We start from the raw sequence: 24956 nt of genomic DNA, 5'->3' as shown, positions 1-24956 counted from the left end.
TATTTATCAAAAATGCTATTTGATCAAAAGTGACAGTAAGACATTTAAAAAAAGATTTCAATCTGAAAAAAAAAACAATTGCTGTTCTTTTGAACTTTCTAATCAAATAATCCTGAAAGTCAACTTTCTAACCAAATAATTGCGATTTACACAAAACTATTGAGCAATACAACTTTTTTTTTTTTTTTCAACATTGATAAAAATAAGAAAATAAGATGTTTCGTAAGCACCAGATCAGCATTTTAGAATGATTTCTGAAGGATCATGTGAGTGGAATAATGGTTGCTGAAAATTCAGCTTTCCATCAAGTTATAAATTACATTTTAAAATGTATTAAAACAGAAAACAGCTATTTTAAATTGTAATTATATTTCATGATTTTAGTTTTTTTACAGTATTTTTCAAGTAAAATGCAGCTTACATATTGTCCAAAATATATTTTAGAACATCACTGAAAGCCTCTCCCTACATTAAAGCTATACATTTTATTGGGAAATATGTTTCCTGATAATCAAACTTGTACACTTGGTGTTAATTCTTTTGTCTCATAAGTAATATTTTTGTTATGTACTTTGAAATTGGAAAATTTTGCCATATGAAGACGGACCCCTGAGTAATAATATATTGCTCTGAAAGTAGTAATTTTATAAGTGAACATAGTATAAGTAGTTTATTTAAAATAACTGAACAGTTTAAGGGTCACTACAAGAAAAGGTGTAGTGGAAAAAGTGACAGCTGTGGACAGAAATAGCTCGCCATCCCCCAGTTTTCACACTGCCCGAACAAATGAATAGCGTCCAAGAGTGCAATTTGTTTCACACTAGCCCAAATGTTCTCTTTAGTAAAAAAACTAAACCTTATGATTTTTGAATTTTGGTGTCCATTCGACTCGGCATGAGCCAAGGAATCTGTGACGAAGAGGCTGAGGCGATCGGATCCATCTGCAGTATTTTATTAACACAGGTAAGCAGAGGTGTCAAGTAACGAAGTACAAATACTTCGTTACATTACTTAAGTAGAAATTTTGGGTATCTATACTTTACTTGAGTAATTATTTTTCAGCCGACTTTTTACTTCTACTCCTTACATTTTCACGCAATTATCTGTACTTTCTACTCCTTACATTTTAAAAATAGGTTCGTTACTCATTTCGGCTTGTTTTCATTCCGGCTTGTCATCATTCCAAAAAAAAAAAAAAACACCTATCCAGATAAATCGCGCCATCCGGATGAAGTGAAGTTGATTGTGGTTGGATGAGAAGTATAAACATATACCATTCCGACACCCTATTGGTTTGTACGCGATCCATCGCACCTGCACATGACACAGATCACATCACACTCCAGTAAGGGCATGCATAGCCAGTGTTGGGTTCGTATATCAAAAAATATATTTCTTAAAAGTAGGGTTGGGGCATGGAACCGGTATGCACCGAACCGAATAAGGACACAGATTTCGGTGCCTCTTAAATGCCTGAGCGATCGATTGAAATGTTTGTCCTGGTTCTCCGATATGTAGGCCTACACAAGAAGCATGGGCGAAGCTAGGCTTTTTTATAGGGGCTATAGCATTTAGCTCCATAAACTGTACTCAAATTCGCGATCGCCTCAGAGTCAGTCCCCTTAAATTTCATATGAAAAAGGCGGCAGACCGGTCTACTCTCCGTCTTTCAGCGCGCTCTCCACTCCACAGACGGTGGTGGAGCAGCGCGAGCGCACTTAAACAGAAACAGAGGACACAAGGTGTGTGTTTATCGATAGATTGTTAGAATATCTGTATCTGTGCAGTTATTTGTCATAAATACAGTTTACAAAAGGTCACGAGGGGAGCAGTCAGTTTCTGTAAAGTTTTCGCTTGTCACCGCTCATCACACCACAGCTGTTTCCTCCAGCGACAATCTAGCCCTTAACACATATAAACGAACGCATACTTCAATTGTACTTATTTAAATATACTCAATTAAATCATACGTACTTTTTATACATACACTACTGTGTAAAAGTCTTAGGCACGTTAGTGTTTTCACCCCAAAGAATGGTGTTCGGACAGTTATTTATATATTTTCCTGTAGTGTATCAGTAGAAAATCAGTTTACATTTCCAAACATTCATTTTGCCGTTGTCAGACTGCTTGTGCATTCAAAATCACACTAGATTATTATTAAAATTAATGGCAAACTGATATTTCCTACTGACACACTACAGCAAAAGATATAAATAAATGGCTTAAACCCCTTTTTGGGGTGAAAATACTAATGTGCCTAAAGACTTTTGCACAGTACTGTACTTTACAAACGACATTGTTGCTACTTTATAAAGAATGACCATACAGTCATTCACAGAACTGCTTAAAGACAGTGACAGACACCACTCATTTTAACTAAATATCAGAGTGATTGACAGAGATACAGTAGAAACATTATGTGTGCTTTTGTTTTAAATAATGACCCAGATTGTGAAATACATTTATTAGCCTTAGAGTAAGGGAAGCACAACTTGGCAAATGAGAGCATCCAAGGTGAAAGCTATGGATTTATTTTAAATATTTGTAATGTTCTTTATTGTTAATCCAGTTTTTTTTTTGTGGCACTTTTTTTAAGTATCGTTTCAGGCACCGTTTAGGCACCGGTACCATTTTAAAAGTATCGAAATGGCACCGGACCCTACGTAAAAGTTATTATTTCTCAACTACTGGCTCATTTATCAAATGGGTGCTTTCTATTCATCCTCCGCAAATTAAGCTACTGTAGGTAGTCCGGTAACTAGACGTTTGAATAAATTAGCGTTTGCGATTGACAACGCGATTGACAATGTGAAAGTCGTGACATTTGCCAAGTATGGTAACCCATACTCGGAATTGGTGCTCTTCATTTAACCCATCCAAGTGCACACACACAGCAGTTAGAAGTGAACACACACCCGGAGCAGTGGGCAGCTATATCCAGCGCCCAGGGAGCAACTGGGGGTTCAGTGCCTTGCTCAAGGGCACTTCAGCTATGGGTATTGAGGGTGGAAGAGAGCGCTGTTCATTCACTCCCTCCCACCTACAACTCCTGCCAGCACCAAGACTCGAACCTGCAACCTTCTGGTTACAAGTCCAAATCTCTAACCATGTAGCGAATACAGGAAGCTATCGATCAAGAAGGTATTAGGATTATGAATTATTTTTCATTTTTATTTTTTGATTAATCACTTGGATTAATCATTCATTTTGACAGCACTAATGTTTATTGTAAATAGACAACCATACAAGGGTAATTGTTGCTAAGCCTGCCCTGGGTACACCAATTTTCTTGTTCATTGCCCTCACAGATTCCTGCAGCTAAGCTTGGATGTACATTAAATACATTCCATTAAAGGTTATTGATGACATGCCTCTGAAGTTTGACTTTTTGCACCATTACAATACTTATAGGCAACTAGTCATCATATCTCTAGTTCTTTAATGTATTTGCATTGTACTAAAGTGCGTTCATTTTCAATGGGCATATATGCGGCTGAAACAGGTAATCTAGTGCATCCCAAATTTTTCAACATGAATATTTTAATATAACATTATAGTCATAATGGCCTATAGCCTTTAGAAAAATGTTTTTTGAGGAGGTGGGGTAGTGCACAATAGGCCCCTGTGGCGTGGCCTAAGCTTTTGTTCTTAATGGCATTTTTTTCCCTTACATTACTTTTACTTTTATACTTTAAGTAGTTTTGAAACCAGTACTTTTACACTTTTACTTGAGTAAAAAGCTTGAGTTGATACTTCAACTTCTACAAAAGTCTTTTTAAACCCTAGTATCTATACTTCTACTTGAGTAATGAATGTGAATACTTTTGACACCACTGCAGGTAAGCCAGCAGAGATAGACAGTCATAGAACTCAAGGACACTAGGCAAGGCCAGTATAAATTACTCAAAACAGCACACAGTTAAGGGCAATCCAAGAATCGTAACTCAAACAGGCATGGGTCAAAGGGCTGGCAGCTTAGGTTCACAAACGAGATCAGAGTCCAAATCAAAATCACAAGAACAAACATGAGAAACAAGCTAGAGGCAGAGTTTGGGTAAATCAAGACTTCACAAATGAACGATCAGCAGAGCAGTCCAGATAAAGGGGAGCTGAGGTTACACATGTGATAATCATGCAATGATAAGGAGATTAATCAGGAGATAATGAGCAGAGGTGGGTAATGGGAAAAGCAGTCCTAATAAGCAGGAGAGAGGGATCTGGTGAAACCAGGAGGAGGCGTTGTCGAGCGTTCCGTGACAGAATCAGAGGAGAAATTAATTTTACTTTTGTGGTTTACGGTTCAAAAGTTATTAGCATAACATTTTTGAAATTTTGGACAAGTGGTGGCGCTAGAGAGTTTGAGTTAGAGACTGTCCTCTATCAGTGTACCAAATTTTACAACTTTCCCGCAAATGGTTCTATGGGCTGCCATAGACTTGCTGCGGAAGAAGAAGAAGAAGAAGAAGATGATGAAGAAGAAGAAAATCATGCTAACAGATACAATAGGTGCCTAAGCACCTTCGGTGCTTGGCCCCTAATAATAATAATAATAATTAACCTGTTTCCCTCACCAGTGCCTTGAGATGTAGGGATAGTCAAGCCAGAGAATGTATTGGAGAATAGATAGATAAATTAATAAATAAAACTAAATTAATATTTGATGATGATTTTAATAGTTATTTGTAATGCTTTAGATTACAGCATGCAATTTACAGCGTAAATAAACTGAATTTACAATGTACCTTTTTGTAATAATAGTGTGCCTATACAGTACTTATAAAGGAAAAACAGGCAATGTTTGGGGAATAAAGGGGTAACAACTTGGAAAATTAAAAATTATATATATATATATATATATATATATATATATATATATATATATATATATATATATATATATATATATATATATATATATATATATATATATATATATATATATATATATATATATATATATAAGGGGTATATTGTAATATTACATACGGCCTACTATATTTGCATCTATCTAACATTTGGGAGCAATTTAGCAAGGCTACTAAAGATTTTTTTTTTTTTTAACTACTACTGGAAATCTGGGGAAATTATGTAATGAGATTTAAATAAAAAAGCTGGGTTATTTTTTTCAACACAAATAGGGAGTTGAGACAGTTGAGTAAAGCTGGGTTGATCTGACCCAATTTGTGTTGATAATAGTTCATAATCAGTAACCAGCCCCAATGGTAGGAAGTTGTGGCCTAATGGTTACACAAAAGAACTCAAAATCCAAATGAATTTAGATCAATCCCCTTCACACCAAAAACCAAAACTGAGGGGGAGTGAATGTAGAGCACTCTCTCCACCCTCAATACCATGACTGAGGTGCCCTTCAGCAAGGCACCGAACCCCCAACTGCTCCCCAGGTGCCACAGCATAAATGGCTGCCCACTGCTCTGGGTGTGTGTGCACTGTGGATGGGTTAAATGCACAGCATGAATTTTGAGTATGGGACACCATACTTGGCTGTATGTCACGTGACTTTCACTTTTTTAGTATCCAGCTGCATTCCAGCTGCACCAGGGCTGATTCCAATGCTAAAGTGAAGGCAGAGCTTCAGAAAGTCTCAGTCTGGATGCTGTGGCTGCTCAAATTGGATTTCAAATTGTCTTTTGTGTCACAACATGATAACATCAAAACTTGTGATGGAAATGGCAGAAGTATTCATAATTTTCAAATGAAGCTGAATCCGGCTGTGACAGGACTGAACATCGCAATATATACCCTCTTTCACTGCGACTCAACCTTGGTCTCTCTGTCCATCGTGCTCTGCCTGGGTCTCCACCAATCACATCATCACTTCAGTCAGTCTAGTTCATGATTCCACTCCCTCCATCAGTTTCTGCTATGGGTTACCAAACTCCTGGTTGTCTTCTGGGTCACTCTCGCTGCTGGATTCTCTGTAGTCTGTCACCGTCAGCATCTCTGTGGTCTCTTCCACTGCCAGTTCCTCCATGGTCTCTTCTGCCTCTGATCTTGACACTCCTAAAGCCGAGTTCAGACTGCATGATTTTAGCCCTGATTTTGGCTCGCCGACAGGTTTTGAGAAATCGCAGACAAATGCCTGAAATCACCGGCAAATCGGTGCTCGTTCATGCGAGTGACAATCACAGACTGTGAATGAGCAAAGACGCAATCTGAGAGAATCACTGACAAGTCACCGACGCCTGTGAGATATTTGCCATGCTAAATATCTGGACCTGTCGGCGATTCAAAATCCTGCTGTGTGAAAAGTGTTCTGACTGAAAACTACATAGGCGATGACCGACAGCCAATGAGAGAGCAAGATACAGAGCAGTGGGGAGTTCGGGGAGGAGTTATAGACCCACAATATCAGCAAGCATGGCTTGACTCATGACTCTGGTCTTGCACGCGATATCGCGTTGTTTCCTTGTCACATCTCGTGTGTGTTTGGTTGTGAAATGTAGTTTGCGTGCCAGACAGAGTTGTTTGTCCGTTTATAATAATCCGTTTGTAATCAGATTGACGGCTCAATCGGATTGAAAACCATTCATATAAACACCTTAATCAGTCCGATTGAGCTTGATCCGAATGAAATTTCGATCGGATTGAAGGGGGTGGTTTATTCCTCTTCTAATGCGATTGAGCGTGCATGTAAACACTCGATCGGATTGAACCACGAAACTGAAAGGACTGCGCATGTGCAATGCCGCAGAAATAACGTAATGACGTATGACGCACGGAACGAGCTGCTCTTCCTTTTGAATAAAGTGTTCTGTCATTATAAAACTCTCCTTTCACTCGGCAACTGTGAAGTGGAGCAGGACAACCTTGTTTTGGATACTCATCCACAGGCAACCACTTTTGGGCATGGGGAGGGGCTTTTTTTTTTGCATGATAAATATGAGCAGCACAGCACAGCTGTTTATATCTAACCACGTAGGAGAGTGTTTATTATGTGCAAACAGTCAGAAACTCTATATTATCTATGTCACTTTCACTTTTCTCTTTCACTATTTGAGCAGTGTGCACATCAAAAAATCTATTCCGATTTGAAGCTTGTGACATGTAAACGCACACATCAACCTGATCACTTTATTTAGCGTTCATGTAAACACTACAATCAGATTCATCAATTGTAATGAATTCAGTCCAATTGAACCAAAAATTGTACATGTAAACGTAGCCACTGCTTAAGAAGCAAACAACTGTGAATGATGATATCAGGAGCAACTAGGCCAGGAATCTCCAACCCTGTTCCCGGAGAGCTACCGTCCTGCAGACTTCAGTTCCAACCCACCTGTCTGTAATTATCAAGTAGCCCTGAACACCTTGATTAGCTGGTTCAGATGTGTTTGATTGGGGTTGGAGCAGAAATCTGTAGGACAGTAGCTCTCCAGGAGCATGGTTGGAGACAACTGAACTAGGCTATATTATTACGATTGTCAATCAAGAATAGGTTACTAATACTGCTCACAAATATATATATATATATATATATTATATATAATTTTTTATTGTCACACACACTTTATACAGTATGTACTGACACATTTTTTTATAACCGATATGAAGAAACACTGTATTTTACAGTAAACACACCTAAACATTCTTAATTATTAATTTTGTTACAGTGCACATTAACATTACTTTTATATCATAGTTCTATTATTGTTAGGCAGTAATCAAGCACACAACAAAGCAGTAAAGTCCAAAAGGAGTTTTTAATCATAAATCCAAGAGAACATCCACAAGTCCATAAACAAACAGTATCAAGTGCTCAGCAACATAAATCCAAATAATAGCAGATCATGAGCTTAGGGAAACAGAGGACTTAAATACAGGGAAGAATGCAATCAGAGAGAAACAGGACAGGTGTGGGGCTAATTAACATCCAATGAGACTAATGAATTACTAAGGATACAGATTAACCAGGGAACTAATGCAGGGGAACAGAAATACAGAGAAAACCAAAATGTAAAAGCACAGAACAGAAACATGACAATTATATTATAGAGCATGACATTTCCTTGTTTTATATGACATTTATAGGGGAGATGGTTGGAATATTTTTGACCTTTCGGTTTGTATCTTGGAGTTCTTTTAAGTCAGTGCATTCAACATGTGATTCAAACTATTTACAAGTGTCTGTTATTAAAGGGTCATGAAACCCTAAAATATTTTTTTTGAGACGCTTACATATATGTACAGGTTGCATATCAATGAAAACAACATCACTCAGTATGTTAATTATTATGGAAAAAGTGTTTTGTTCACTTGTTCATCACTGAAGACATTCTTTCCACTGTGGTAGCCTCAGAAGTTCCCTTGACCCCTTCTCTTTCTCTTTTGATAGAGTATGTGGGTTACATGGAAAATGCCGTACAATTTTGGCAGAGGTCTTACAGACTTTCCATGCTCTCTTACATCATCTGACGTTCCCTTTAAAATGCTAAGAGGCACCCTTTGGTTTGTCATTTTTTTCCTCTAGGCATACTGAAATTCAAAGAAAACATAACAAAAAATTTGACTGGGGTAGGTTATAATGTTTCACTGGTGTTACAACTAAATAAGAGTCTTGGGGTTGCAACTAACCGTGAATCTTGTAGCCATGAACTAGCTCACCTTCCAGCTAGTGCAAAATATTTGCACTAACAACGTGCATGAAAAATATCTACACAGACACACAATAAACATAGTTTAACTTTGATGAGTTTAACTATAAAGCAGGCATTGCCATCTCTCTCTCTCTCTCTCTCTCTCTCTCTCTCTCACACACACACACACACACACACCCACACACACGTTTTTACTTTCTAAAATCTAACACAGAACGTGTGAAGTGTATCAGGTGATTTGTAACTTATTCCTGATTGGAGAAATCATCCTCCAATCAGGATAGTTCACCCCAAAAAGGCATCCTAGTTGTATATGACGTTCTTCTTTCAGACAAATACAATCAGAGTTATATATTAAAAAAAAAATGTCCTGGCTCTTCCAAGCTTTATAATGGCAGTGAATGGGTGTTATTTTTCATTAGTCCAATAGAAATCCAATAAAGTGCATCCATTCATTCTAAAAAGTGTCCTACATGGCTCTGGAGTGTGAATAAAGGCCTCCTCAATGTGTTTTGTAGAAAAAAATATCCATATTTTTATAAACATAACTTTATAAATAGTAATCTCTAGCTTCTGCTAACTTTTGTATGCACATGCACAATAGAACACCATTCCGACAGGTGACGTAGGCTTAGCGTAAGCTCCGGTGACAATATGGTAGTCTCACGAGAACCAAGTTTTGTTTATAGGAGCAAAGGAAATAAAGTATCCTTTGTTTGTCAAAGGAAAACCAGTCTCCTATTGGCTTATTCTGAAATCCTGTGTAGGAATGTGCCCAAATCCGGTATTTGGAAAGTTAATGACTTGTACTATGGCACCCCTAAAGGGAATAAATATGTGATATACGAGAAAAATATATTTCAATGCTTTCTTTGACAATTATGCCATTGGGTAATTATCCTGTATATAAATTGTGGGCATCAGGGAGCTGCTATTAATATGCAGGACATTGAAATCACTTATAAATGTGTGTTGGCTTTTTACTTTCACTATCGATATTCACGTTCACACATAGCCTACTCTACTATGGAGCGGTACTACTTACCACACATTTCACAAGATTAGATGTTTGTCAGTGGTGCTCAGGATGTGCAAATCATTCGCCATCGTCTAATCAGTCATCTCTCCTTACCTCTCTCTGTTTATGTGGTAAGTGAAATTTTATGTACTGTTATGTAAAAGGCAGCCGCTAGCAAGCGGCTAACCATGACCCTTTAGTGGCTCCGTACAACACATTATTAGTTTTCCGTGCCTTTCTGAATACGAATTTGCTATTCGGGCACATCCCTAATCCTGTGGCATTTTTCTTTACAAATCCTCATTTTGTACTTCTAATTCCTGACTGGTGTTTTGTTTTGCTCTCTCCTCTTGTGTTTCCATGTTCATCACTTCTCACCGGAGCTTACGCTAAGCCTACGTTCTATGTCATCCACTGGAACGGCATTCTTTTGTGAATGCACGTTCGACAGTTAGCGGAAGCAAGAGATTACCATTTATAAAGTTTTAAATATGGATATTTGTTTGACAAAACTGCATCAGTTCGCTTCAGGAGGCGTTTATTCACCCCCCGCTGCTGTGTGGGACACTTTTTATGATGGATAGATGTGCTTTATTGGATTTCTTTTGGACTAATGAAAATAACACCCATTTACTGCCATAATAAAGCTTGAAATAGCCAGAACATTTTTAATATAACTCCAATTGTATACGTCTGAAAGAAGAAAGTCATATACACCTAGGAAGCCTTGAGTAAATCATGGGGTCATTTTCATTTTTGGGTTACTTTAAATGGGGATAACCATTTGAGAAAGCCTTCTGCTATGAGCACTAAAATGCTGATAAAAATCATTCTTGGTTTGTTGGAGCTGGGTTGGCACTGAACTACGCAGAAAAGTAGATCTCCAGAAATATGATTAATCACTCCTGATGTAATTTTTTTAAGTAAAGCTTTTGAATGGTAGTCAGTGGGGAAACAATGCTTTTTGACTATGTAGTTCCAGGCAGTATAGTTGACTGGCCCAGTGGAAAAGTTTCACTAAACAGATAAGGGAATGAGTGCTGAGTTTAATCATCTTATTGCATTTAGAATCCAAATAAACACATTGTGGGAATCTAACAAGAAAACTAGTCTTACCATCTCCCCACAGGCATTTTGCAGCCAGTTCACATAAGTTAATAACTAGGTGGCATAGTATCTTTAGGGTACTAAAAAAAAAAAAAGTCTACTGCTTAATTTGTTAATGAATAAAGAAATTTATTTTCTTTTAGAATATTGTACGGTAATGACATAATCAATCACGCATACCATTTTACTGTTTGGTTGTTTGGTAAGAGATACAGCAAAATCACAATATATAGCTTTTCAAAAACAAGACTTCAAACAGAAAGCTGGAATAAATAATATGTAAAATAAAAAAAAATAAAAAAATGCTGTGACATCAAGCTGCAGTATAAAACCAATGTGATAATAATAATGAAAAAAAAGAAGAAAAAAAAAAGAGAAAAGGTTGATATATTCTACTGAATAAGTGCATGACAGTATAACACTGTTTTAAGAGTGTCCAGTGACAAAATAATTGTGTGTATACAATTAATTACTTTTTCGGCACTAGTAACCTGTTTAATCTTTATCACAATGTCTTTCATTTTTCTTTGTCAATTACACTGTACACATTTATTTTTATTAAATAATGTTTCCCACTAATTCTGCATACATGTATGTTTTATTTATTTTTTACAATATAATGTAGAGTATATAATAAATGCCGCCATCTGCTGGTTCTCTAAAGAACAGCTTTCAAAAACAGCCTTACAATATGCATTGCATGAACAAGAAAGTGGTATTCACAGGTAAAATAATTACAAGTTACCTGCAGAAGAACATTGTTTTGGTTTGGTTTCATGAATATGAACCTCGTGATAGACTTATCAGTGAGAATGTCACTAGTGATATCAAAACTTCCCCAATAAATATTAAAAGACATCCAAAAATATCTCTTATGAACAGGTAATTAGCGTTCATTCTGCTCATATTTTGACTTGTTGAAAACAATTGTTTTAAAATAACATTACAAAAGTTTAGCAATGCTGACATGACATCTAATCATATCACATAAGGTTAAATGGTTAAAACTATTATAACTTCTCTAAGCTATTTATAGGCAAATAGACTAAATTTTAGAGACTGGCACTGTTATTAACATAAACATTGTTTTGTGAACATAGTCAAAGAACAGCAAATGTGATGCTATTCAAACTTTCTCTTTTCATATATGAACTACTTTCAGTTCAAGGTTCATTGTTGTTCAAGGTTCATTGTTGTTGCTTCAAGCCATTCCCTGCATATAGTAGTAGCCTGTTCCTCTTCGCCCGACAGCTTTAAAATATCAAAAATTATTATAGGCTTACCATAGTGATTTAGAGCAAGGCAAAAACACTGTTTGGAAATTAAAGCACTACTGTCCTGCAGATTTCAGGTCCAACTCCAATCAAACACAACTGAACCAGCTAATCAAAGTGTTCAGGGTTACTTAATAATTGCAGGCAGGTGTGTTGGTGCAGGGTTGGAACTGAAGTCTGCAGAATGGTACCTCTCCAGGAGTAGGATTGGAGATCCCTGTGTAAGGCACTGCCCAGATCATAATGATTATGATACCATAGCTATCATACACATTAGTTATGCGGCTAGCACAACATATGCAGCAAATAATCAAACAAAGAACAACATTTCAGGGGCACAAGGCAGGAAGAGGGGCAGAAAAAAAAGCTCTAAATTGAAATGGACACTGTGGTTTTTGTGTACTTTCTTTAAAATAAATTCATTATGAAACTGCAGTTGTGGCATTTCCGTATTGTGACATACATCAGACTGAAACATCACAATAGGTGGGGCAGTACTTGGTTTTGTCCATGAGTAATTTATTGTTCCAATGACATTGGTTAATTTGCAGCTGCATCATATGAGCGATAAGTTTCTGGAAGTGACGGACTTAAACTTATCTGGCCACGCATCTTATTCCCCAGCCCTTGCATTGCTGTTTACGTCATCATATAAAACATTAAATTGCAAAGGGGGGCAGGCATGTTAATGTTTTCAATCAATCTTTTTTATATATATATATAACAAACACTGATAAATAATTTATAATAAATACTGCAATATTACAATAATAATAATAATAATAATAATAATAAATAATATTATTAATAATAATAAATTCATAATGACTTCTATAATGTTGTTTTCAATTCAGGTATATTGTTTGGTATACTGCAAACTCCAAAACTGTTTCTTCTTTTAAAAAAGACACTGATTAGGCCTGTAGTGTGAAGCAGTCATAAACTGTGAAGATTTAAGTTTGGGTATGTCATTTTCCACTCTGCTCAAAAGTGAAGATGATAGGTAAAAATCAGACTCAAAGTTACAAAGAAATATATAAAGAAAAATTTAATTATAAAGCCTATATTATGTAGGTCTATTTTGGATACACATTTTATATTTCAAATTATTTTCCTTTTTTATTTCCCTTCATATTTCAAATGGCTTTCCTTTTACACCTTTACCATTTCAGAGCATTACGCTTTGTTTTGCTAATCTTGGAGACTCCTCTAAAGGGAAGGGGCTTTCAAAGTGATAGAATATAATCATAACCCTTCAAATTGGTTATTGAACTGATGGTGTTGCCTACCCTAATTTCAAATCCTCCTAAAAACAAACAGTATGGTGTGTAATGTAATGCACCAGAGCAACAAGAAGAATACCAAAAAATGTATTTGGTATTCTTGATGAACAAGTGGCCTTATAAACAATAACTTATTTTTCAAACTGAACACTGCACCAAATATTTAGATTTTTAATATTAATATATACCTATATTTATGCAAAGTTGTTGTATTGATAACTACAATTATTATTAAACTAAATGAGACTCCAGGACAGGTTTGAAAAGCACTTGGAAAACAGGCCAAAAATATGCAAAGAACTCACCCCCTTATAATTACCAGGTTTGACTACCTCTATCTTTTTTTCGATCTTAAAGCTACTCCTCAAATGCTCCTCAATGCCCCTGACATAATATCAGCTGCAAGAACACATGCAGCCCAAACTGAAGCAACATCTGGCAAAAAGGCTGCAGCACAGAAATGCACAAACACCACAACACACTAATGGATTATAAGTAATGATTTCAAGAGTTTTTTTTTTTTTTTTTTTTTTTTGTGGGGGGGGGGGGGGCAGTGCATGTGCATGATAGTGCATCATCAAAATTAAAAAGAGTTAAGAATAGTTAAATCTGTTAATTAGAAGGGGCTGTCCCCATACAGTACATCTGGCCAAACAATGTACTTTATATTTGGCAACATTTTATTTATTTTTTTGTGAAAAGCTGGATGGCAGTTGAGTAATCTGCTTTATCATCTTTCCTCACTCTCCTCAGCCAAAGAGTTTGATGAAGCAGGGGTGGCAGTATGGTTTGTTGTCCTGCTCTTTGAAGCAGCCTTTGCTGAGGGGTTTCAGGCAGAAGTGGCACACCAGATGCTGTGGATGAAATTTGGCACCCATTGCGGTGACACAGCGCCCCAGGATGGGTTGCTGGCATGCCTGGCACACACTTCCTCGGGACTGGTGGTAGTGAGCTTCACACAAGGGTTGCCCCTCATGCTCAAAGAAACTCCCGTTCACAAATGGGCTATAGCATTCCTGCAGAAAGTAATGAACAATAAACGCTGGGTTAAGTTACAAACCAAGATAGACCAAGAAATTGGATATTTTCTTGTTTATCACTGTAAAGCTGCTTTGAAACAATCTGTATGGTATTAAGTGCTACATAAATAAAGGTGAATCAACTTCTAATTTTAAACATCTAAAATATTTTTAACAGATTTATGTAATCTAAAAAAGAATCAAATATTCTTTTAATATGAAAAAGCTTGCATTTGTAATATGTTTTGTAGCATGAAAACAGCAAAACAAATTAAATAGTTCTATTAGTATGGTTCACTCAAAACGACTCGCCTGCAGGCTGCACTTTTCATTGAAATGCAAGTAAACAAAAACCTTTGCCTGTAAAGCTGCAAAAAGATAACTATCAATAATTATGAAAATGTAGACTTCAAATCAACTGTGAACTGAGATTATGCAGCACATTGGAAGAACTGCCCACCAAGCACCGTGGCAGAGGTGAAAATTATTTAAATGATAGTACTTCACTACTTTTCCTTGAGTTCTGTTTAAACTGAATACTTTTTGTTGTTGTTGTTGTTTTACCCAATTACACATACAAGGAAAAATAATTATTTTTTACTCCACTACAATTTCATGTAGACTTGAAAGTACAAAATACATTTTAATCATGACAACTCTCTGAAGATTTTAGCATGATGATGCAATGTTAATGTATTTGGTCTTGGTGGAATAGATCTGCTACGCTGCTGCTGCTGTTGGTTATTGCTGTAGTTGTAGATTATGCTGCTACACAGTAAAATCGACGGTGTTAATTAAGCAGTGCTACTCTCCATTAACTCTTAAGGAGTTAACTTAACAACAAATAGTGAAAAATGTTCCCTAGTGTTGGTGAAAATGATCATAGTTGAATTCTGCATTGTTAACTTTAATCCGTTAAGCTCCACCTCTCAAGCATGATTTCAGTAATCTTACTTAATTTGATATTTTGTTAAGCTGTAGTTGGCTTTGGTATATCCGCTTAATTTGTTTTTTTAAATGTTTAATTGTGTAACGTCACAATCGGGCATAAGCCAACACTTTTTTTAATAGAAATTATATGATGTTATGTAAACCGTTGGCATAATATAAACTATATATTTGCTACTGTTCAGCTCACGAAAGACTAAATGTGTCCAACAGCGTTAATAAGTCGAATTAATTAGATGAATTAGTCAAACGCTGCCATTGCATCTTTATAGAAACCACGCAAAATGGCTCTGTGTGATTAGCATTAACTTGGCTCAACGCTGCGCAGCGAAGAAGCCAATGGGAAAGGCGGATCATCTTTTTTAAAACAGCCGCCTCTTTGTTTTCGTGAATTTAATCTTATGCAGTGATTACGGTACCACGAACAGCTATTTTACGTTATTGTTGTTAGACATACACAGTTAGCTGGCCTGATCAGAGCAGTACATGTAAGTGCTGGTTCAAGTAACGTTAACACATTTTAAAATGTTGCCTGATTATTAGGAGTAGGCATGGGCCAATTACCGGTTTCAAGGTATATTGCGATTTGAAAATGTCACAGTTTCCAAACCACTAATATTTTCCATTATACCGTTCCTGCGGTATGCGCTGTTTTCCATGTCTCCTCAATGACTGAAAGAGAAGGAATCCCTCAGGCTGAGTGCAGTGTAGAGAGTAACAATGACCCCCTCCTCCTCCTGTTGGTGCGAGCAAGCGGTCAGTAACGTGTGCGTAGGATGGCCCAGGTACACTTCACATTCAGCGTTCCTTTCAATCTCGCGCACAGCCACGTCCACACAGCTTTCAAAAGTATGCTCAACCACAGATGAGCACGGACAGATGAGCTCAACACATGCGCAGTACCACAGGGTACTCCGCAAGCCCTTTTGATGATGGAAATAACATAATACCGATGGTGCGCGGACGGCCGAAGTACACGTTGGCCTTTACGTGATCGGCAACTGCAACTCTCTTTCCTTAACAAAACTACATTTACTACACAAAATGTAATTTATGTGAAAATATGAATTCTGTTAACACCCGTTAACACAGGCCAGAGACGCTGAAGACGGATGCACAGAGAAAAATACTGTAGCAGGCAGATCACTCACTGTTCATGATGCACTATTGAAAGAAAATCCTCAATATTGATTTGGGTGATTTGTAGTTAGCTTTGGTATATCCGCTTAATTAGTTTTTTTTTTAAATTTTTAATTGTGTAATGTTTTTTATAGAAATTATATGATGTTATGTAAACCGTTGGCATAATATAAACTATATATTTGCTACTGTTCAGCTCACGAAAGACTAAATGTGTCCAACAGCGTTAATAAGTCGAATTAATTAGATGAATTTAGTCAAACGCTGCCATAGCATCTTTATAGAAACCACGCAAATGGCTCTGTGGGATTAGCATTAACTTGGCTCAACGCTGCGCAGCGAAGAAGCCAATGGGAAAGGCGGATCATCTTATTTAAAACAGCCGCCTCTTTGTTTTCGTGAATTTAATCTTATGCAGTGATTACGGTACCACGCACAGCTATTTTACGTTATTGTTGTTAGACATACACAGTTAGTTGGCCTGATCAGAGCAGTACATGTAAGTGCTGGTTCAAGTAACGTTAACACATTTTAAAATGTTGCCTGATTATTAGGAGTAGGCATGGGCCAATTACCGGTTTCAAGGTATATTGCGATTTGAAAATGTCACAGTTTCCAAACCACTAATATTTTCCATTATACCGTTCCTGCGGTATGCGCTGTTTTCCATGTCTCCTCAATGACTGAAAGAGAAGGAATCCCTCAGGCTGAGTGTAGTGTAGAGAGTAACAATGACCCCTCCTCCTCCTGTTGGTGCGAGCAAGCGGTCAGTAACGTGTGCGTAGGATGGCCCAGGTACACTTCACATTCAGCGTTCCTTTCAATCTCGCGCACAGCCACGTCCACACAGCTTTCAAAAGTATGCTCAACCGCAGATGAGCACGGACAGATGAGCTCAACACATGCGCAGTACCACAGGGTACTCCGCAAGCCCTTTTGATGATGGAAATAACATAATACCGATGGTGCGTGGACGGCCGAAGTACACGTTGGCCTTTACGTAATCGGCAACTGGCCGTTTTTTGCCTTATTGCAACTCTCTGTTCTGGACAAAATGTAATTTATGTGAAAATATGAATTCTGTTAACACCCGTTAACACAGGCCAGAGACGCTGAAGACGGATGCACAGAGAAAAATACTGTAGCAGGCAGATCACTCACTGTTCATGATGCACTATTGAAAGAAAATCCTCAATATTGATTTGGGTGATTTGTAGTTAGCTTTGGTATATCCGCTTAATTAGTTTTTTTAAATTTTTAATTGTGTAATGTTTTTTATAGAAATTATATGATGTTATGTAAACCGTTGGCATAATATAAACTATATATTTGCTACTGTTCAGCTCACGAAAGACTAAATGTGTCCAACAGCGTTAATAAGTCGAATTAATTAGATGAATTAGTCAAACGCTGCCATAGCATCTTTATAGAAACCACGCAAAATGGCTCTGTGGGATTAGCATTAACTTGGCTCAACGCTGCGCAGCGAAGAAGCCAATGGGAAAGGCGGATCATCTTATTTAAAACAGCCGCCTCTTTGTTTTCGTGAATTTAATCTTATGCAGTGATTACGGTAACCACGCACAGCTATTTTACGTTATTGTTGTTTAGACATACACAGTTAGTTGGCCTGATCAGGGAGGCAGTACATGTAAGTGCTGGTTCAAGTAACGTTAACACATTTTAAAATGTTGCCTGATTATTAGGAGTAGGCATGGGCCAATTACCGGTTTCAAGGTATATTGCGATTTGAAAATGTCACAGTTTCCAAACCACTAATATTTTCCATTATACCGTTCCTGCGGTATGCGCTGTTTTCCATGTTCCTCAATGACTGAAAGAGAAGGAATCCCTCAGGCTGAGTGTAGTGTAGAGAGTAACAATGACCCCTCCTCCTCCTGTTGGTGCGAGCAAGCGGTCAGTAATCGTGTGCGTAGGATGGCCCAGGTACACTTCACATTCAGCGTTCCTTTCAATCTCGCGCACAGCCACGTCCACACAGCTTTCAAAAGTATGCTAAACCGCAGATGAGCACGGACAGATGAGCTCAACACATGCGCAGTACCACAGGGTACTCCGCAAGCCCTTTTGATGATGGAAATAACATAATACCGATGGTGCGTGGGACGGCCGAACTACAACACAGCCCATACACAATCAACAACTACCCACATTTTGCCTTATTGCAACTCTCTGTTCTGGACAAAATGTCATTTATGTGAAAATATGAATTCTGTTAACGCCCGTTAACACAGGCCAGAGACGCTGAAGACGGATGCACAGAGAAAAATACTGTAGCAGGCAGATCACTCACTGTTCATGATGCACTATTGAAAGTCCTCAATATTGATTTGGGGGTTTATATGAATGTGTTTTTGAGGGGAGCTGACTGTCTTCTGAAAAGTTTACGTGGTATTTTCTTTTTATCTCATCTCTGTATAGTTCATATCAAAGCAGTGTTTCAGTGCAGTGCAGCTTTGTTTACAGTGGTAACCAAGGAAACGATATATCTGGTCTGTATCTGGTGTTCCAATTGCACCTCCTGCTGGCAGAGAGTGAATATGCATCTTATTCAGAGCTTCTGCTGTTTGTTTCATTCAGGCAAGTAGGATAATATCACAAAGCTTGTCAGAACATTCTGTTTTTGCTTCAAATTGGGTTATTATGAAATCAAATTATATGTATGATTATTATTATATAACTAAATGATATTAGATGATATGTATATGAATTATAAAACTAATATTAAATAACTGTAATTACAGATTTAGGTTAAATAAAGATGTCAGTGTTTTTTCTTTTTAGGAAACAAATCAAAGAAAAAATAAACTAATTCTACTGTTTCTAATATTCTATATGTTGCTCAAAAACAAAATATATTGTGTCCAGTGGAAAATTATTATATTTTTTTTTTACCCAGTCATTTAAAAATAACACATTTCAGAGCTGTAACAACAATACTGTGATACCGTGAAACCGTGATATTTTTGCCTAAGGTTATCATACCGTCAAAATCTCATACCGGCCCATGCCTAATTAGGAGTGACTGTTGTTGCCATGTCATAGCACTGAACTTACGTATTAATGTTATCTTTCTCATTTTTTAAGTAACAAGCTTCTCCTGTGCTGTCTAATCAGTCCCTGTCTTCATCCTTTTACTCTAGTGACTCACAGGATACACTCATTATTGAGGAAAGGTCTTCCAGTAAACAAATAAGACAAGATGCTGGAGATAAAAGGTGGGCAATAAGTTTTTATTACTTATGCATTTAGGGACTGTTGAAACGCATGAATCTATTTAAAAATAGAACATTAATTTGATCTTTATAAGGTTCACGTTTACAAGAATATGTCAAATTAATATTGTTTGAAGTAGTATTTTTATTGTTTATATACCATATTTATGTTTTTGCTTTGATTCTTTTTATTTAAAAAAAAATTAATGAAATGAAGCTGGTCTGATTGATTCTCAATGAAACAAGAAAAACTTCTTCAAAAATGGTTATGTAAGTATCGCACTGTTTTAGTTTTAGTTATAATGTATTGTTGACAACTTTTAAATGTTTTGATCGCATGTCCATAATACAGGTGGTGTATTTTTCTCTTGGATTTTAAAACACTTTTTCTTCTCCATTTTTTGTATTTTTGTCTTTCTAAGAAGCATTACTATGTTGGTATGAGTGCCACCAGATACTTGCTATGGAGAATCAAAACTATACAGAGAGGCATTTCTAATGAGGAATATAATTTGAAGGTACAAAATGAAAAGAGAAATCTCACTGTGCCACTTTTCACACCTGTTTTGTTGCTACTGAGTTGAATTAACTTTGACTAAGGATTCATTTCATATACCATTCTTTAAGCAGTGTTGATGATCTTAACATGCTTTGTTGTTTATGTCTTGTCAAGGCCAGAAGAGACCAGGAAAGGTGTCTACATCTCAAATAGGGATACCATCTAGAAGGTTTGTTTTATTTATTATTTTTGTTATGATTTTTTTTTTTTGTAGTTTTTTTTTTGTTTGTTTGTTTAACATATCAGTGATAGTCCTCTGCGATTTTCTTTTTCTTTTTTTTCTTTTTTTCAGAGTGGAACAAGCATTAAGCATCTTCAAGACATCGCTGGAAGTGCTCAGCCCTAGGAAGAATTATTAATTTCAACAGTACTTCAGTTTTGATCAGCATGCCATTCCATGCAAGTCAGTCTCTTCTCTTGATGCCTTTGACAAACTGTTTAATAGGGTTAATTTACCCAAAAATGAAAATTCTGTCATTTACTCACCCTCATTTTGTTTCAAACCTGTAAGACTTTCGTTCATCTTCAAAACACCAATGAAGATATTTTAATGAAATCTGAGAGATTTCTGTCCCTACATTGACAGTCCACGCAACTAGCACATTCAAGGCCCAGAAAGGTAGTAATGACATTTATTAAAGTAATCCATGTGACTCCACTGGTTTAACCTCAATTTTATGCATGCATTCACACAACGTCTGCTTTCATTTCAACAAAACACTCATCCGTCGTCGTACACTTGTCAGGGATTTATATTTTCATAAAGTGGTAAATTAATAAAACTGAAGTTAAATCACCAGAGTCTCACAAGTTAATTTAATTATGTCTTTAACACCTTTCTAGGCCTTGAAAGTTGTATGTAGTATAGGCTGTCAATGAAAGGATAGAAGTCTGCCAGATTTCATTATAAATAATCTTCATTTGTGTTCCGAAAATGAACAAAAGTCTTATAGGTTTGTAATGACATACTGGTGAGTAATTAACAAAAATCCTATTTTTTTGGGGAACAAACTTAAGGTACACCTTTTTTGGCACCATTTATAACACTATTCTACACAAGATGTAAACTTTCATTCAGACCACTGTGTACAAAAAAGATATTAGCAAAGTGAAGGTCATTGTATTGCTGAGGTTAGAGCAAGGCTGCTTAGCTTGTAGGTTCAACAGGTTGTGTACTGAATATAGTGATGTATTGTCATTTCACCCAGACATGATGTATTTTTGTGCATGTATGTGTATGTTTCTTGATCCTGACAACATTTTTTAATAAATGTTTTAAATGTGATGTTGTTGATCTTGTTTTCTATTCTGTTTTTAAAACACCAAGTGGAGCTGGGGAAGGTGGAGGGTTTCAGAGAAACTCTGAAAAGCATGCTGCAGGAATCTCTAGTGAATGCAAGCCAGCCATATAAATGCAAGGTAGTAAGCTCATTGGCTGCAAATGCAGCATGAACCAATCAGCTTGTGCCAAGTTGTTTAACTCTCTGAATATCATCAGTTACATTAACAACCCATCAGCCTGCACCATCTAGAATTTCATGACTAAACTATGTATTTGTCATGTTATCATTACTTAAAGGGGTCATGAACTGAGAAATCATATTTCCCTTGACCTTTTGACATATAACAGGTCAATATACTATAAAACATCCTGTAAGTTTCAAAACTCAAAACTTTCTTGTTACTTTAATAACAGCTTTTATTGAAACCCTGCTCAGAAAACCTTGTTTTGGAATGTGCCACTTTATGATGTAATAGTGTGGCTAAGCTCAGCCTCCGCAAGAGAAGATCAACACCTACATCACTGCCACTTTAGCCCCACCCACTGATACGCATATGTAGTAGGAGGAGAGAAAATACTAGAGAGATGCAAACACAGGATTACTCCACCAACAGAACCATAGAGATGACATTACAAGATTACAAAACATTGTGTAGTGTAAGTTGTGAAAAATAGTCTTTGAATTACCTTCCTTGTGATCCCAACTAGATCTAGATCAGACGCGAGTGCTGTTGCATCCACTCCATTTCTCTTTCAGAAACAGTGCAAATGCTTGTAAGCTCGAAATAAAGACATCAGTTTGTTGTTGTGTCAATCTGTGCTGCATCCAGTGTAGACCAAATTGTAGATTATAATGGGATCTGTTGTCTATGGTTGAGTTGCGGCCCTCGTGTCCAGTGTAAACACGAGGTAAAATTAGCCAAGAGCTCCAGATAGCATCAGTGAAACACTTGTTTAAGTCCATTTCCACAGCAGGAACTTACCCCATGATCTAGGGACTTTGGAGCGGTACTAGGTGTGTTTCCACTCCAGGAACCATGATCTAAATAAAGTTCAGGGTAAAAATTTGCCCCTCAGAAAGTCTTGAGCTTGTTGCTTAACATTCAAATACTTGACCAGTGTTTGCTGTAGCAGTTTGCAGTACAATTTCAGACACTATCTGAAATCATCTTAAGTAAACACTCTTTTACTCTATATCATTGTACATATTGGTCTACCCTATTAATTCTTAAATACAGTAGCTGGACAACCAAAATGCCTATTACCACCACGTGTACCACCGCTGCAGGGCTACGGCGTTAACTGCAAGTCAGTTGCATGTTAAAGTCATTCACGAAACTACTGCCCGGTGGTGCAAAGGGACAGTTTGCAAACTGACTGGAATTATATTTTGTTTTGTAAACTATCATATAACGAAATAATAATAATAATAAAAAACTTTATAATATAACATTAGAACATCCTTAAAAATCATTAGAAAATTAATTTAAAATGTAATTTTTAGAAAGGTAATTTCAAAATGTGAGATATCATATATGCAGCTTAATGGTGCATTCACACCAGATGCGAATAGAGCGTCTGGCACGAGTGATTTCAGTGTTAAGTCAATGCAAAGACGCGAATAGACAACCTGCGTCACGATTTGCGTGAATTGAACGTTTCGACGCGCAAAATGTGTGAGTTGAAAAATCTGAACTTTCGTGCCGCGTTAACCAATCAGGAGCTTGCTCTAGTAGTGACGTGATTACGATGTGGAGTGCGAGCGGAGGGAAAATCCAAAACAACAATGGAAGACAAACTTATCATCGCTGTATGTGCATACCCGGAGCTGTATGATACTTCTTCATACTTTTATAGAAACAGAAATAAAAAGGATCTTGCTTGGAGAAAGTGAGTGAGGAGGTTGTAAAAAACTCTCTTTACTCAATTTGAGCTATATATACATATTGAGTTGATGTGTTTATTCAGAGGAAGTGTGCAGAAAGAAGTGGAAGAGTCTGAGGGACACATATTTAAAAGAGAGGAGAAAGGAAACAGAGAAGATGAGTGGGTCAGCAGCAGGGTCAGGGAAAAAGTGGAAGTACTCTGTGGTCCTGTCTTTCCTCAACCCCTTCATCTCCCCACGGGAGACCAGCGGGAATATGGAGAGGGGGGATAAGGAGAATCAGGCCACAGGGTATGAGCACCCCGAGGACCAGGGCGAGACAGAAGTAGCAGCAGCAGGGCACTCAGAGACAGGTGTGTTGACAAGCAACACAACAGGGCATATATGTTGTTTTTTATGATGAAAATTCTAAATTAATTTCTCTCTGTCTGGTGTAATGTGCAATGTGTGTAATGATATTAATATTTATGTATATAATAATATTTATATTTAATTTTGTCATGACAGAGCCAACTGGTTCTTTTGATGGCAGTGAGCCTGGGTCCCCTCTGCCAGAACCTGCTGCTGCTTCAGCTTCCACTGCCGTCCCTTCAACATCTGCTAATGTAATGTAATGACCATGTTTACATGCATATTACATTTACAGTAAGCACTCATAGCCTCACACTGGTGGTTTGTGAATATTTTTAATCTTTTTCTGCCTTCTCATTGTACAAAATGTGTTATCATTTGATACAGCACCATCAACAAGAAGAGCTCAGAGAAGGCATAGGGAGCACCCATCAGAGGTGGAGTGTCAGCTCCTAGAAGCTCTCCGGACCTGTCCTGTAGCTCCAGCGCCACCTCCACGCTCAGAGGATGAGCTCTTCCTCTTGAGTCTGGTCCCTTCCCTGCAGAGGTTGCCGCCTCAGACGAAAGAATTCGTCAAATTTCAAATACATAAAATAATTTATGAAAGCAGCACAGTTCTGCTCAATCTGGAACAATTGGAGCCTCAAGATTAGTTTTTAAAAAGAGGCAGCAATCTCTGCAGGCAATGAACCAGACTTTCTCTCCTTTCTCCTCTCCTTCACTTTGGCCCTCACTCTTCCCTCTTCCAATCAAGATCCTTTTTATTCCTGCATGTAAATAGTTGTAAATGTCCTTTGTATATAGTTTATATATCTATTTTTTTTATTATTTGATTTTATTTATTTTGCATAAACATATGTTCTATACAATGACCAAAGGTTTTGGTGTGTTATTTTGTGCACAACATAGTAAATCATAATTTGTATTTGTTAAATAAAAATATATGTTATATGTTAAGACTAGAATACTTATGGCAAACATTTGTACATTCATTCTAATTATATCCTATTGCAAATACACTCACAATAGTATAGTAAAAATAGTTATTTGTGATTAGACAAGTGTTGTGGTAATGAGAATGCAGCAACGAGATAGGGATTCCTTTTGGAGGCTAGCTCCATTTATCATTTGAAAACAAGAAAACTATAACAATCTAAACTTGAACAAAAAAAATTATTGAAAATAATGAAAGATTTACAAGAGTTAAGTATGAAAAAAGATAGCAATATTTACAAG

At 37.0% G+C, this 24956-nt stretch overlaps 2 protein-coding genes and 2 long non-coding RNA genes across 5 annotated transcripts in view; 2 read left to right on the top strand and 2 right to left on the bottom strand.

Moving 5' to 3' along the window:
* Window positions 1–24956, top strand: part of avl9 (AVL9 homolog (S. cerevisiase)) — a 700673-nt gene that overhangs the window by 305179 nt on the left and 370538 nt on the right. The gene's annotated exons all lie outside the window — the stretch shown is intronic.
* Window positions 7706–8997, bottom strand: LOC122146981. Its single transcript, XR_006161327.1, has 2 exons — window positions 8596–8997; window positions 7706–8496 (listed from the first exon to the last, which is right to left on the bottom strand). It is a non-coding gene; the product is annotated as an uncharacterized LOC122146981 (long non-coding RNA).
* Window positions 10852–24956, bottom strand: part of LOC109099523 (transforming growth factor beta-1-induced transcript 1 protein) — a 191459-nt gene continuing 177354 nt past the window's right edge. For both annotated transcript variants that reach the window (XM_042767396.1, XM_042767397.1), the window contains one exon: window positions 10852–14316. In XM_042767396.1, the coding sequence (XP_042623330.1) occupies window positions 14050–14316 (267 nt within the window). In that variant the 3' untranslated portion in view covers window positions 10852–14049. The remainder of the gene's footprint in view (window positions 14317–24956) is intronic.
* On the top strand, window positions 20049–21281 carry LOC122146979. Its single transcript, XR_006161325.1, has 3 exons — window positions 20049–20161; window positions 20317–20371; window positions 20495–21281. It is a non-coding gene; the product is annotated as an uncharacterized LOC122146979 (long non-coding RNA).

Source organism: Cyprinus carpio, chromosome A12, assembly GCF_018340385.1.
Source record: "Cyprinus carpio isolate SPL01 chromosome A12, ASM1834038v1, whole genome shotgun sequence".
Lineage (NCBI taxonomy): Eukaryota > Metazoa > Chordata > Actinopteri > Cypriniformes > Cyprinidae > Cyprinus > Cyprinus carpio.
The sequence above is the reverse complement of the archived record's forward strand: the minus strand, read 5'-3'. Positions and strand labels throughout refer to the sequence as shown.